This window comes from Centruroides vittatus, unplaced genomic scaffold, assembly GCF_030686945.1.
Source record: "Centruroides vittatus isolate TY-2023 unplaced genomic scaffold, ASM3068694v2 contig_2696, whole genome shotgun sequence".
Classification (NCBI taxonomy): domain Eukaryota; kingdom Metazoa; phylum Arthropoda; class Arachnida; order Scorpiones; family Buthidae; genus Centruroides; species Centruroides vittatus.
The window spans coordinates 1,046,607-1,063,839 of NW_027121716.1; the positions used below are offsets into that span (position 1 = coordinate 1,046,607).

Sequence of the window (17,233 nt, forward strand, 5' to 3'; positions counted from 1 at the left end):
TAAACATTTAAACATTAAACATAAATAGTTTAATTTAATGCATTTAAAAGATAAATAGTTCGACGAGAAATGATTTATTTGATAAATAGTTACAAAATATATAAACAAAAGTGTCATTTCTCTTGTTACATTATCTGAAGTTATTTACATTATGAACAAGTAATTGATTTTTTAAGTTTAATCCGTTATTTCTTTGAAGTGATGTATTGTAAAATAAAATATTTTAAATTTGATTTACAGTAATAATAATAATAATGATGAAATTTGATATTCAAAGAAAGTAACAAATAAATAAAATAAATTAAAACATTATTTGCAATTTCACACATATAAATGTTATGAGTTATTAATGATGCTCAAAACTCATTCTTCGTTATTCTTTAAAAAATTTCTAAAATTTGTAATAAACTTTTCTTGATAAAAATTAAATTTAATATAAGATTAATTAAACGCTATTAATTTCCTGTTTGTTTTTAAATTAATATTAGTTTAACATTTAAAATTGTTTTAAGAATTTTATTTATTACATTAATATATTATGGTTTAGACCCTAATTGTGTTAGATATTCTTAATCTGGGTCCTTAAAATCTGTGAATGAGTTTCGGGGAATTCATCAAATTGGATAGGAAAAATTATATTTTAATTTTAACTAATATCTAACTGAAATTTAGCATTTCCTTTAATTATTAAGAGCGACAAACTTCACTATTATTAGCGATTTCTACGACTTTTGTTATCATTAGAAATCACAGATATTTTTATATTGCATTACGGTTGCACATGTACTGTGTTGCTATATTTCAATTTTTTTAATATTTTGATGACCGCATTTTAATGTAATTGGTTTCCTTTGTAAGCCTAGTTCTTTTATTTATACATTTATAAACATTATTCTGAGGAGTCACATTCTTTAGCAAACTGCCAAAAAAATCCATAGAATAAAAAATTTTTATTCCAAATTTATATCATAAAAATTAATAAAATTTTGTTTATTTTAAATGCTAGAATATATGATAATTTCTATAATATATTAATTTTTCTTAAATGATAGAAAATTATTATATTTTAATAACTTAAACTATAGGTTTATATACATGTGTAGACTATAACTTACGTAGATATGTAAATAGATAATTCTATTAATTTTATATTAATTAGACCTATTATAACACATTTTAATTAAATTTATAATAAATTAATTTTTTTTCCAAGATCGTAAGGTCTTTTTGACTCAGGCCCTGACACTAGTTAAGAAGTAATACGTCTTAATTCGCAATTTAATCTTAACTCTGCGTTCGAGTAGGAAGGGTCGTGAACTCGTCGATAGGATGGCCGACGTTTAGATAAATCTAATACACTCCCAATTAAACACATAACCAAATTTAATAATATAAATGAATTGGGAATTACGTACATAAGGAATTAACATCTTTACCATAAAATCAAGCGAATAAATCATAATTACCTATCGAAAATCTACCTAAGTACACCTCTATTTGACCGAGAGAGAGTTTGCAATAAGTAGTGTATAATACCTCTTAATAACAGTCAGATGTCTTCGAGCAAAGGCTAAATTCTATCGTCGGAGCGAAGACGGAAAGAGCGAAATATCTTCACTGGGAAACTATCTCAATGGAGAGACGAACGAGAGCCTCGAAACTGGACTGTTCACCCCTTTTATCCCCAAATCTCCTCCAATCGGGAGTCAATTTGTTACACATGTAAAGGGATCCGAGGGATGAGTCGTACTACCTGATGTATTATTAACATGTGAGATAAGATCCAGCGAAGTTGACAAACAGAAAGGGAGTTTCATATTATTCATACCATAAAAGTTAAAAATTATTTGATAAATTATTTTTCAAAAATGCTTTACAAATTACATAATATATATACATTTTTTAAAAGTTTCAAGCAGAGATTTATAATTAATTTTTAAAAAATCAGCAATATTTGAATTTTATGCGATTATTGATTCTTTTTTTAATTTTCAAGAAAATTTCGAATGAACTGTATTAAAATAATAATAATACCTGTAATAATAAATACAATTGTTTGCATTATTAAGAATTTATTAAATGTCGAATATAGAAAATAAAATTTGATTTTTTTTTATTTAATTAACTTCTAAAGGAATTTACTTTCAATTATTTTCTTTCCATTTACATTTTTATAAAATACTTTATTTTTGTATTTACTAAAATTATTTGACCATTATTGAACAATTTTAAATAGTTTCATTTCATACTTTTCTTATATTAATATTGATTAAAATAATCAATAATTACAATCTTATAAAAATATATTTTTATGTAGTAAGAAGGGCATATTATAATCATTTAAATTTACGTGTCTATTGGAATATACGGTAGCAAAATTAATTCTAAATTCAGAAGAAATACTAAAACAATTAAATTTAATACTGATTTTAATTATAGAAGTTTAAATTTAAAGCAAGAACACGTAAAAAATTTGAAATAATTATTTTTAAAGCTACTATTGATATTTTAATTATTTAAAAATTAAAACGAAAATTGACTTTTCTACAGTCAATATCGTTGTAAAATATAAAGTTTAATAGAGTTTATATTATTCTTTGCTATTGAAATATTACTTGAAATCTAAAATGCCTTTCAATATCAAGCAATATAAATAATTCAGAAATCATGTCATATTAGATTTTGATAGCAAGAATTTTTTTTCTTTACTGCTATAAACGAAAAAAAAAAGGGAAATATTTTTACCTATTTTCGATTCTATTAAATCATTAAAGATGTCATGCTAATTATAAAATTGCCGTGACGTTATACTGGATTTTAAACGACAATTTCATATATTCCTTAAAAAAATTGGGGTTTTTTAGTCCTGATCTTTGCAACTTAAGGAAACGGAAATGAAAATTATTAATGATCAGTTGACGTACTTTATATAATCATGAAAGTATAATTATGTTTATATTTAACACCTTGTCATGAGTCCACTCTTGTTTCAAATAACACAGGAGGAACTGCGATATTTTTATTGATAGAAAATAAATTAACACAAATTTAAAATATAAATAAGAATTATATATATCCAGAAAATAAGATAAAGGTTTAGTTAATAGTCCTTTGCATAATATACGACAAGATTGTTATATAATATAAAAATGTAAAATTAAAAGATAGATACTTTTAAATAATAAAACTAAAAATATTTATAGAAAATTAATTAAATTCGTTAAATTAAATTTCTATATATTTGAATATAAATTAAATACTTAAATACTTTTTTTATTTCTTCAATTATTAAATAACATTTTATAAAATGTTTAATATAATAAATAGTAAATATATTATGACGAATAATTATGGCTTTGAAAAATTGTCTATATTTTTAAGTATTTAAAAAGAGAAATAACACTTCAAAATATATATTTCTTTTAACTTTATTAATAAACGAACGTAACATAAATTGCACATAATATAATTTATTCTTCGTTTTATCAGAAATATTATTAAATATATTACAAAAAATGTTTTTTCATTATTTAAAATGCTAGGCATATTTTACAATAATATCTCTTTTATTTAATTTCTGTAACAATTTTTTTGTTTAAACGATGTAGCATTTTGTTAATGTTTAACGACATTAGTTTTTGATAACACGAAAAGTCACTTTTCAAGAAATGTTTCGACTAAAACTATTTTGTCAAACATGATTCTGGAATTAATTAATTTGCTTAGAAATTGAAATTCTCTTCACAGTTTTGGCAAATGCGATGTCACATAGAGTGAAGAATAATTAGCAATTGCTATTCACCATGACGACAATGTAATGTAATTTTGAACATCAAGAAGTTATATGCTAACATAATAGAGATTCTGCATTTACACCTAAGTATTCTGATAAACAATTTGAAATCTCGTAGGATAAATTGTACGGTCGGTGTTAGGTGGGTCCAGACAGAAGACGACTACACTCAAACTGTTGAGAATAAAAATTTTAATTTATTAAGCATGATAAACTTTACAGAGGAGAAAGAAAGAGACAGTTGCAAAATGCATCATCCTTGTAGCCATTATCATTTTCTCTTTCCCTCAGCTCTCGCTTTCCGATTGATTGTTCTTGAAGATTCGACAGTCACGTACACGAGTCGCCTCGAGATAGGATTTTTCTAAAATTTTAACTATATTTCCACCTTGTGGGTACTAAAAGGGCCTTTCTAACAAGCCATTATGCATTCGGCCAGACCCACAATAGGCCCAACATATCCAGACAAAACACTCCCCGAAAAATTTTTGAGATTTTTTGACCCGTCTGGATTCGATCCCGACTTCCCCAGAGCGGTAGGTGCAACCTTAATTGCTCGGCGATCCCGACGTCTCTCCAGACAGGTATTTAAGACAGATAGTTGAGTAATCGAAATCTTCCGCAAATGAGTGTGATGAATGCAGTCCCTCTCTCTTCGCTCCTCGTACTGTACCTTATGTAATGGTTATTGTTTTTGGTTCACACACCTCTGGGGAGTTGATAGCGACGGCGATCTGTATTGCGGGCTTTCAATGTTCATATGAAAATGTTTTTTGAGTATTTCATATCAGACTTTTCTCATAATAGTTTAATTCACTTTAAATGATGCAAATTTATAAAATTTATTTTGATCAGAAGGGATTTGTCATTAGAACAAATATAAAAATAAGTTTTAAATTTATTTTTTAATCTTTACCTTGAGAACAACTCAAAATGTTCGATAATTATAAATTAACAACCGAGAAATACCGTACACCGGACGGAAATGCGATACGATAACTTGGTAAGTTGAATTAGGAACAAACTTGATCCTTTTTGCTTTATACTTTAGTCGAAGAAATATTTTCCAAGAATAATAATAAAATAAAAATTGTAAGATGAATTAATATCAAATTTCATTAATTTATTTTACTTACAAGAAGCGTTGTTATTCTCGTGTTTAAATGTCATTAAATTTTCATTTTCTTCAGTAGATATATTAACGTTTAGTTTATTCGTCATGAATATATTTTCAACAAAGTTTTGCAATTTTAAGAGCATTTTGCTAGTTTACATATATTATTTTCAATTAAAAGGAAGCTGCTTATCACGAAATTTTTGTTATTTAAATTTATGTAAACATTTCAGAATTCAGTTTAGTGATAAAATACCTGGTTTCACGCAAAAATGAGTAATACAAATACTGGAAATCGAACACTACCGGATACTAAACAGTTATGTGGATTTATAAATCATCATAAAGTGATCGATTATAAAGGAACATCGATGATAATAATCACGAAGTTTAATATGCATTTAATAAATTTGCCATGTATTTTGTGTACAAAATTTGTTTTTTTTAACAACTATTGTTAAAAGTAGATTACTAAAAATCTAGACTTTTAGGTATGATTATCGATTATATAAAAATATAAAGTGAAGATAAGTGAAAGAATTATTTAGTTCTGTACTCCTCACGAAAGAAATCAATGTATCAATGACATTTCGATCATTTAATCACGTCCATAAAAATGGCGTCACATTGTCTACATATTTAGTTTCATGTAATAAATAATTCTTCAGAATAAGATTTTCGGATAAGAAGGCGATTTTTTAGAACTAATATGCATTATATATATATATATATACATTTGTATTCAGTTGACATTATCATATCATTCTATTGTTCTATCAAGAAAATACCGTTTACAAGATATTAAGAACTATCAAATTGTCAGATTACTCAAATCACAAAGGATTTCATATCTGCAATTTTGATAAAAAGTACTTTTATGTTGAATTATAAATCCGTTCTTTTAATTAATATCACGTTATAAAGGATCATCACTTTTAGATAACCCAAAAATTTTAAATTCATAAAAAATTATTGTTATATTCTTTGGATCTTTATATAGAAGTGTACTATTATACGGAAGTTTTATATGTAGACACTAAAAAATTAATAAAATTGCGCTTAAAAATATATAAAAAATTAATTTAATTTTAATAAGTTATATAAAATTGTACTTTTTGATTATTTCCATAATCATACAAAATCCTCTTCCGTGAGAATTCAGATAAAAATAATTCTACAGGAAAATATATTTTAATATTCGCGATTATACTTTAAAAATAAGAAATTATTGATATGATTAGTAAAGTTTTTTAGAATAAATTTTTTTGTAAATTAAAAATTTATTTTAAACGTTCACTATTAGAAAAAGGACTAAAAGAAGGAATGATTTTTATAATCAGGACTTAATATTAAATTGAATAAAACATTTATTAAAACGAAGATATCATCCCTTAAAGATCAGAATAAATAAAATGTAATGAAGTTTGATAGCGTTTTTCTATTATCATTTTTATATTTAATCCTTTGTTTCCATTTAATTATATGCCCAAATAATTTATTTAAAATATTTTATAACGAAGAAGATCATGTTACTTGCGAAATTCTAGAGAATTTTAAAATAAAGAATCATTTATTCATTAATATTTATGTCAATTAATAAGCATGATAATGAGCAGGATTAATGAAACAAACCGAAGAAACGTATGGTTATCGACCGCAGATACATGATAACTATATTGGTAATTAAATTAAAGTCACTAATTAGGCATAAAATATTAAATGCAAACTTTAGTTACGTTAATAATTTTTGCATTTACAAATTATTGCAATTTTTTATCATCGATAATGTTAATTACTCTACTTTCTTCACAAAAATAATCTGTATAACAACAACTAAAAACTCGCTTGATTTATGAAGTTAAATAAAAGATGATATAGTGAAAGAATTTTACAACGTGGTATATAGGCGAAAAGGGATGAAAAAAAAATAATATATTATAAAGAATGAAGAATGATGGAGAAGTTACACTTTATTGATTTAAAAAGAAAATGCTATAATTAAAAATGATGTAACTTGCTTAAGATAATAAGTATCGATACATCTATGGTAAATCAGAAGACATCCGTTAATTAAATATTAAACTGTCGCTTTTAGTAGAAAATTTGCATAATTCTTCTAAAGCTTAACTTAAACAATATTTTTGTTAGAAAGCAAGCATGCGATAGACGTTTTGATTTATCTGAACACCGTGTTTACAAGCCAAAAACATCAATCATAACAAAATACTATCCTACTATATATCGCGAGGTTAGAATTCAATCATTGTAACATTCGTGTGTTTACAACTTAATTTTCTCTAACGTTTATAAAAATAAGTAAATTTGATCTGTTAGATTAATTATGAGCAGCTAATATTGAAAAAAAAATCTGCCCTATATATATATATGTGTATATTTTTGGCACATCGTTCGCTGTACAATTAAATGCTTGGCAGGAGAATGCAGAAGAATGTATGCCAGAATGTGTGCATGTATAGATATAACTAATTATAATTAGTTATGTCTTCCTCTTCTTGTATAATTATAAAGTTATAAGAAATTTGTAGTAAATATATATATATATATATATATTTATTTATTTAAAAGACTAAGAAAACTTTGTAATTTAAAATAATAAAAATTTCGAATTTTTAATAAAGAATACGTCTAGATTTTAATATACAACGGAATACTTTTTCAATTAGTAAACTATAAATAGTATGCAGTCTGTAGTTCATAAACAATGCAGGCTTATGAGATCAGATATTGAGAAAACGTAAACGTCGAAGATACAAAATACGACAGAATACGAAATGAAATTTTGAAAAAATCGAATTCGATACCAATAGCAAAAGATAAGAAAATAAAAAAGGTTATAAAAAAAGTAGTAACAGACGAGTCAAAAGAATTGATGGAAAAAGTGTTTGCTCGATATTTGAAAATAAGCTGGGAAATCAAAAAATGGTGATAGTATAATAACTAAAACATAATAAATCTGTTAGAAAATCCAAAAATAGTAGTTGTTCAAAAAGTTTTACAACATAAAATATTAATTATGGCATATCCTTCACGATTATACTAATAAAAACGAAAGAAAATTAATAATCTACAAAGTTTTTCTTGGTAAAATTTTAATTAAAAATAAACAAGAGTATAATTATATTTGTAAGTTAAACTTACCAAATGTAAATATATATATATTTATTTTTATTTATTTATAATTGTCTCGAACACTCCTTTGTATAAAAATATAGATAAATAAATAAAAGTTTATTAATATTTAAATTTATAAAATAATTAAAATATTTCTGCTCGTTATAGCGAGTTAATATGCTCGAAAATGCATTATTATTACTGTACTTTTAATAGTTATATTTAAATAATAATTGATGTATTTTAATAAATATAAGAAATAAATGATGGAATCAAATCAAGTTATATTAATGTAGATATTGCTGGAATCGAATCAATTGTACAAATGTAATCATCCGTCTTTATGAAACTAAATAATTTTAGAAAATTAAATTAGTCAAGTCGACGAAATTCAACCGTTAATTTTATATTATTAAATTTATTAGCCGTATAAAATTGAAATGTAGAAATTTCTAAAGAATGAGGTAAGAGAAAATGTATTATTTAAAGATAACTATTTAATATTTTACGTGTATAAGCAATATTTATGAATCATTCGGAGTAATAAATGTTAAAAAAATAATTTCATTAATATAATTAAAAACAATAAAATATGTTGATTTTTGTATTAAAAAAAGAAAGGAGAATGAAATCATTTTTAATGAAGCAATTATCTGAAATAATCGAAAAATAATGCTATCATAGTTATATTTTTTCACACAGGATGGCGCCCTTATTCCGATTAAGCATGAGCATGGGGTCGACACCTTCGCACGCTACTAAATATTCCTCATTTGGCAAGAGTCTTGTGTTCGTAAGTATCACAATCCAGAATGATGGTTGGTCATTTTACAATGCAAAGATCGACATCGACTCGACAGATTAACCCACGCTGTCTGTGATTCTGATGGATCAGGTGGTGGCGCTATCTTAGAGGGCTAACACCCTGCACGTGCCCATATGTCGACTGCTTCAAAGCACGCTAGTTAACAAATGTGAACCTGCGCTTGATTTTAAGGATGCCGGTCAGAAGAGGACACGTTGCACCCCACAACACATTTATAGATACTATTATTAGAAAATTCGACAACTTGAGTAAGTATTCCTTTACATTGTGGTTCATTGTTGGTAGGGTGTGTTTACTTCGTTGCTACGAGACGGTGCGGTGTTAACAGGATCGCGATTCATTTTACAGCGACTTGGCTGTAAAATGCGAACAATAATATGCGCATTGTCCACTCCTAAAAATTTTTTTCTCTGCGAAATTATGTAAAAATGAATTATATTAATATCGTTATTATTTCTGCGTGTTTTTTATTCAAGAGTGTGTGAATGTGTCGATTGGTGAATTCTCCTGGGTTGATCTTTTGTTTATAGAGTATACTGAAAAATGTCGTAACGCAGGTGACGCGAGACATTGCGGCGATTGTGACCCAGTCGAACACGTGACCAACTCGGCATCTATCCAACATTTCACCACTCCGAACCAATTTTAAACATACTTCGTAAGCAGCGAGCTTTATTGTTCTGCATTCTACATGCTACAAGAGCGCATGATAATTATCACATACAATTATACCAAGACTTACAAAGTTTCACAATTATGACAAAATAGTCTGTATTTTTATATAGTTTCACTTTTCTCATAAATTGATACACGTGTATGGAGTTAAATAGAAAAAGAGTACTTCACGCAACATTTTCACAGAGTAACAGAGGATGGATTATACATTTTGTCATTTAAAAGCGACATTATCATGGAAATTTTCAGTTTATTATCAAATTATGTTGCTGTTTATGAAGATATAATGACGAAAAGCAAACGAATGCATGTTATTTCAGTCAACAACTTTGAGTATCTTAACAGAACGTTCTATTACACTGATACTACCGGTCTCCATTAATTGGATCGATTTATTTTATAGTCGATATAGATTAAACATAAAATAGATCAATAGTCGATGATTCTAACTGTGTAGAGGAACGAAGTATGAAGTGAGATTTTCTAACAATGCAACATTCTTAGTGAACAAGTGGGCGTGACAGGAAAGGAATGCACACTCACTTTTGGTGCGTTGTCACGGTAACAGTCTCGACACGCAGTGTCGTGGCTGGTACTGTGAATTGTTTCACGTTAGATTTCTCCGATATCTTAAGGGGATGTGCTGAATTTATATATATTCTTATAGAGACAAGCTTAGTTTTGTGCTGTTAATTATCAATTATTGATTTATATTGGAACATCTAATTATAGTTCATCTCTAAATTGCAGCTGTTAACCCTTTTTTAAAACTTTTATCTAATTGCGGTGCTGTTGAAAATACTTTCCCTCATCTCATTATTCATTGCTAAAACGGATTAATTAATAACACATAAGTGATTTATCCTAGTTAATTCATCAGTTCACGTTATATTAAAACCCCGTATAAGTTTTTAATATCGTATAGGCTCTTCACTTATCCTGACAAAAGTTTGAAAAATGAACTTTTTCTCCTTTTTCTTCAGGTGAATCTATCAAAGAAGGGAACCGCCCTAATTTCAATGAAATTATAAATTTATTGTCCTTAGTGCACATGTTTCAATGAATTCTTTACAACTGCTTTTTTATCTGTAAAGTTCTTAACTCTGTATCTTTTATGACTAACTCTTTATTGCCAGTGCATTAAACTGTACATCTATACGATCCTAGCTACCGAATAAAATATTTTTTCTTCTTCAAAACTTTTACAATCCTTCCTTAACAGTTTGAGATCGTAAAAGATATTTATTAATTATTTTTAATACTAATTTTACACGTATAAGACGTGTAACGATATCCGTGTTTACACATTTTATAAAATTGATTAGATCGCTAGATATTTGCGAGGAAATAGTAGGAAATTATTTGCGATAAAAAGAATATCTACAAAGTATTATGTAAACACAACGCGTGTCTTAACATTATAAATGTTGACAAACTTTTGTTCGTTTTAAGATAATTTAAAAAATACATTATACAAAATATTCTCATAAGAGTTAATATACATATTTAAAGAAACAATAACAATAAAATTCATTAATATAAATAATTTTAAATAAAGTATTAACGAAAAATCAAGGAAGTGTTATGAAACAAATTCATTTAGGGCTGTGATTGATCAACGTTTGTTGATGCTTGATCAATTGTGTTCCTCTATAAACCTAAACAGGTAGGTCTTATTTGCAACAATATTTATCAACTAAGTACGAAGAAACAAAATGGAGAATTTCTACTCTATTCCAACTAAGCTCTGTTTTTATCTATTCGAAGTACTTATATTGAGAATGCTAATCAGTCAATCAAAGGAGACACCAAGATTATTTCTTGTCTTTCATTTTACCAATGGTATTTATTAATTTTGTATTCTAATGTTAGGGAATTTTCTTATATAATAGAAATTTCAATTTTATAAAACTAACTCCTATATATGCAAAACAGGATTAATTCTTCTTCCATTCGTTCTTCGACTAAATTGTTTTTATTTTTTTTTAATCTGGATAAAATTTGTCATTCTATGATCAAGAGTTTGTCAATAGTTTTTATTTATTCGGAGGGAGTTGCATTAATTTAATCGGTATTTGAGGAAAAAATAATACTTTCATTTTGTATATTTAGGACGTTTCAATTCAAATTATTTAAACATTCGTAAAGTAGAAATTTTTAATAGAAAAGTATTTGATTTATTATTTTATATTTTATTTATTATAATTGTTTCTTAACATTTATTATACATTGGTATTTATTTTTATATTATTATTATTATGGGTTAAGTTAGATATACTCGGTTAACACCGGTGGCTGTGTACTATGCCGGACCAAAGTCAAGCATAGTAACCAAAACAGAAATTAAAGAAGTGTATCAGTGTGTGTGTCTGTATTCAGGAATTTTCTCACAATATGACATGTATTCAATATAGTGGCCTTCTGTAGTGTGATGTATGTGTTTCTATTCAATTGTAATGTGCCCAGGCTTTTGTGTAGTGTGTGTGGTATGACACCTGTAGAGGAGAGAACAACAGGTACAATTAAGCACCTTATCCATCCTCCACAGATGCCTTATTTCCTGGGCGAGTTCTGTGTACTTGCTAATTTTTTCAGTGCATGCGTTTTGTATATTGTGAGTGTTTGGAATGGATATGTCTATAATGTATGTGATTTTATTGTGTTTGTCAATGAGTGTGATGTCTGGTCTGTTGTGGTAAATTGTTTTATCTGTGATTATGGCTCTGTCGTAGTACATTTTGTGCGTGTTGTTTTCCAATACTGTCTGTGGAATGTATTTGTAATATGGTTCGTGGATGTCTGCTAATTTGTGTTTCTTTGCAAGCTCTTGGTGTATTATATTTGCTACTTGGTTATGTCTGTGTAAATAATCTGTCTGTGCCAAGAGCTTGCAACCAGAGGTGATGTGTTGTATAGTTTCTGGCATGATGTGACATTTTCTGCATGTGTCATTTGTGAGTGTTGCATCTTTGAGTATGTGTTTCTGTAGTTTTTAGTATTTATGACCTGATCCTGTATGGCAATCATGAATCCTTCCGTCTCCCCAAAGAGGCATCCCCGAGCTAACCAGCTGTTTGACGCAGTTTTGTCAACAAAATCCTGGGCCAGATCGTAAGGATGCCTGCCATGGAGTGCCTTTCGAGCCCACGATTGCTTAATGGTGTCTATGCTTTTATATGTTGTGTTGTGTCCATATGATGTGAGTGTAAGTTTAATGGTGTGTTATTCGAGTCTGCTAGAGTTACTGCTTTATGTAATTGTGATGTTTCTTGTTTTTTGTAGAAAAACTCTCGCAGTGACTGTATTTGTTTGTTATTTGTTTGTTTGTTTATTATTATTATTATTATTATTATTATTCTGTAAAACAATTTTATTATAAAACAACATAAATGTTTTCAACAGAATTTACTTAAAATCTATTTAAATCCGTAGAAATCCGCCAGAAAATGACAGGTTTATTTTGTTTCATTATTTAAAACAAAACAATTCGTAACTTTGTTTAAAATTTCATAAAGCTTAACTTTTATTAATTGTTTTTAAATATAAAAAAATTAAAACGAATTTTTATTTGCGATAAAAAAATTAGAAATTAACAGATACTGAGACATAAGTACGCAATTAAAATATTATTCAAATATTTATATAATTCTAAATTTTGTACTAATAAGAGTAATTAAATTAAAACATCCGCTTTAATATAAAAAATATATTTAAAAAATTATTTTGGCATAACGTAAGGACTGAAGCTGATAACTCTAATTTGAACTTCTAATCTTTATAAATTTGTAAACTTATGAAGATTGATATCATCAAATTGCGTACAGTCAACAAAATCAGTAGCAAAAACTCCCAACAAAACGCTTAAAATACTATAAACAAAACTATTTCCATTTATAAATAAATATAAATAAACACAATATAAATTTTAGATGAACATATAATAAAATTTTCGCATTTTTTAAAAATATCAACATTAAATTAATCAAATTTTCAAAATAAGGCCTACAGGCTGAAATATTTATTATGCTTAAATGCATAAATTAGTATATAATTTAATAATAAAAGTTGTAGAATAATTTATAGTTTATCAATATTTATTGTTTAAATAACGAGTTTAGTAGGTTAACATTCGATGAAAGCTAAACTAGAGGACAAACTAGTGATATATTTCGGTACTCTCCTTATGGTCCACGTTGTGTGGGTGGTTACAAAAATTGACTTTTCTCATCTTTGTTTTGTTTTTAACACGTCATTCAGACCAGGGTTAATTATAATCTCGGGCTTTTATTCTAAGTTTAAAAAACATCTGCCTAAAATCGTGACTAGTTTATTTCTATTAAATTACGAGCCGATGATTTATTCAATTAATTAATTTTCGTGGTAAATTTTTTGTAGTTTTTATTATTTTTAATATACGAAAAAAAATTCTTAATGCTTACGAAAAATTAAAATTTTATTAACACACATCTTAATTATACAATTAAATATTTTGTGTTTTTAATAGCCTTATAGAATATATAAAAATAATTTATAAAAGTTCTTTTTTAATTTATAATTTAAAAAAATTTCTTGGAAAGAATATTTGTAGTTTCTATGATTATATTTGAAATTAAACGAGGTTACTATAGTAACCGAGTTTTCTCTTTGTTATAAATAAAATTAAAAAAAAAACTGCTTTAAAGAATTGCTTTACTATTCGTTTTCTTGACATTGATGCGATAAACATCACAAATAATATTTATTTAATTGTTTTTCGAGTTTCTGTTTATTAAACAATTAAAATATATGAAATGGAGAGAATGGTTTGTTTCAGAACTGCGCCATTTTAATTCCTTTGTATTATTCAATAATTATTAAAATAATAATACTATCATGGTAAGTAATGATGCCAATTAGTACATAAAGCATCTGTAATATTTATTTTAAAATTATACTTTATTAGTAGCAGTTTATATTATATAACACTTTCTTCAGTTGAGATATTAATTTTATATAAAACAAACTAATTGTGATGTAATTTGCTGAATGTTTATGAGAATTAAAAGAAGTTTCAGCTTATATGTTTACGATAATAATTTAATAAACAACTTCCTTTAATTCTTTTCTTTCTCATACATTTTAACTTGTTAATATAAATGTACTGTACATAAGATTTATATTCGTTATTAGAATGATATAATTTATATCGGATTATGCAAAATAAATGATTTTAAATTTGATTCTGCTTGAAATAATTTTTTTCATATTAAGCAATGAAATAAATCATTGAAATAGTAATGAAATCAACAGTATATTGTAATATATAAACATTAAAACGAATTATTGCATTACTCCATGTTTGTTTTGATAATGAACGTATGTTAAGGTATTTATATAATAATAACTGGGCTTACACTGTAATTTATGAAGAATAATTTTGATATTTAGTTTATTAAAAGTATATTTTATTCGGATTTATTGTTTTAAATCAATTGAATTTATAATATTTCTTTCTCGATGGTTACTAGATCCTCAAATATTAATAAAATCTAAAATTTATTATTTTTTTAACTGGAAGAATAAACAAATGAAAAATTATCATTATAACTTTAACAAAGTACAGTTATTTTATATATCAAAAATTTTAGAAATTATTTATAATTTTCTGACATTGTTCAGAATACATGGCTATTCGTATAATATAATTGAAATTCATCCAAAAAATTTGGAAATAAAAAAATACACGAGCAATTCTGTATTTTATGTATCTCGTGAGATGCAAATTCACTTTCAAAATTTTAGAAATTTAAGAATTTTTGCGTACTATTTTAGTGTTAGAAGTCAGAAAAGTATTTGATGCTATTTTTGTGTTATCCGTGACCCTCCAAAACATCTAAAGTTTGCTATATGTTTTATGAATGACATTTTTTCATCGTTAGATTTTAAGTAGAAGTTAATAATATACACGAGTAAATAATATTTTTATTAATTGACAAGCGAAGACCTAACTCAATTTTTCCTCCTCTTTGTCTTCATTTTATTTTATATTGTTGCATAGAATAAGATATAGAAGTTTGAAACTTCATAAGTTTTATAAAAGTTACAAGTAATTTTCTCTACGAAAAGTGCTGTTATTTTAAATTTTCAATCAACATACTACAATTACATAATATTCTAAAAAATACTGAAATAATGTAATAAAACCAAAAAGGTTTTAGGAGAATTAAATATTTTATGACTTCAATTAGAATTCATTAAATAAAAAATTAGAAAAAAATGTTAATAACTTACAGATGTACGGTTCCCGTTCATACTTCAAGTACAGAAACTTGAAAATAAGTTAAGCAGATGGAACTTGTCACTTGTATACGACGTTGCACATTTCCAATATTAGATAGAAATGAGCTTATCGTTCGGACATATTCGGCTTAAATCACTTCATAAATCTGCAACATTTGTAAATATTTTACTTGCATTCAATACAATTAGATAATTTGATATTTTTCAAATTTAATATGTAAATTCAATTCAAATCGTTTAGAAAACTTTCCTTATTTCATCGATTAAAAATGATATAATTCATTCGTTTAAAATTTATTTGATGATAATTAGATTTTTCTTAAAAACTTAAATGAAGATGGAGATAAATTTTCGTCGATTAAAAACTCCTCTAAGAATTAGATTACGAGGTGAATATCAAACGTGGGTGTGGCATCTACTGAATTAGCTACAAGACTATATATTATAAGTGGCGAAGGATAATCGTCAGAAGTGATGAGTAGATTGTCATCACGAAAGTCATCAAACTCAAGTTTCATCATTAGATATTTGTAAAGACACCGAGATTTTCGCTAATATTTCACTTCAAGCATATTAATATTACTTAATATTAATATGCTTGAAGTGATATATACTGACGGAGAACTTCCTTCGAGTAAATGCCACAAAACTCTTTAAGCATTTATACTTATTCCGTGTTTCATTTCTCTAACTTGAAAATATTTAAAGAGTTATACGAAAGTTGACAACTGCTATCATATTATATTAAAACATTCAGATTTCTCTATCTAAATCGGTTACTAAACTGACATCAGCATTTTTCAACGCTCTGACATCTTTAGAGAAACACGCGTAATCCGACGTCAAAACATATTCAACCACACCCTTTAGGATAATGTTATGATTTCTTTAGTCTATACGTCATGTTGTCAAAACGTATATTTGTCGCAGATATCATGCTATCAAAATCGTTTCTGAATCATCAGAAATATGTCAAGAGCTCATTTTAATGCATTATGATCTTGCTGTTATGCTTTACGTTCAGTTAAATACCCCATAGCATAAGTTTACTTTTCTTATTTAAAAAATAATAATAAATTGAGTTTAAATATCCAATGGGATATAAACTATTTTTCGATTTTTAGCTCTATTTTAACTATTTTAACCATAAAAGATTTAATTTAAAACAACTTAAGTCTGTTGGACTTGTTCACATATATTTTTATTGGTTTTAAAATTCAAATAAATATTAAATTATCTCAACTGAATGATTTAAATTATTTATAAATTATTTGTTTATAGAGCTGTTCATTATTTAATTGATTTTGAGGAATTTATATAGTTAAATTTTAATAAATTTAAATTAAAATGTAAAAATATCTCTACAAAACGTGTAGTTTTTATTGTTTAATTGTAATTTTTTAAAATATTTATA

General features: G+C 26.2%; 1 protein-coding gene across 5 annotated transcripts in view; it reads left to right on the plus strand.

The window, feature by feature from the left end:
• Positions 1-8,821: 8,821 nt before the first annotated feature.
• LOC136971740 (potassium voltage-gated channel subfamily H member 6-like) overlaps positions 8,822-17,233 on the plus strand; it is a 151,353-nt gene continuing 142,941 nt past the window's right edge. For all 5 annotated transcript variants that reach the window (XM_067266235.1, XM_067266237.1, XM_067266236.1 and 2 more), the window contains exon 1: positions 8,822-9,113. In XM_067266235.1, coding sequence (XP_067122336.1) covers positions 9,038-9,113 — 76 coding nt within the window. In that variant the 5' untranslated portion in view covers positions 8,822-9,037. The remainder of the gene's footprint in view (positions 9,114-17,233) is intronic.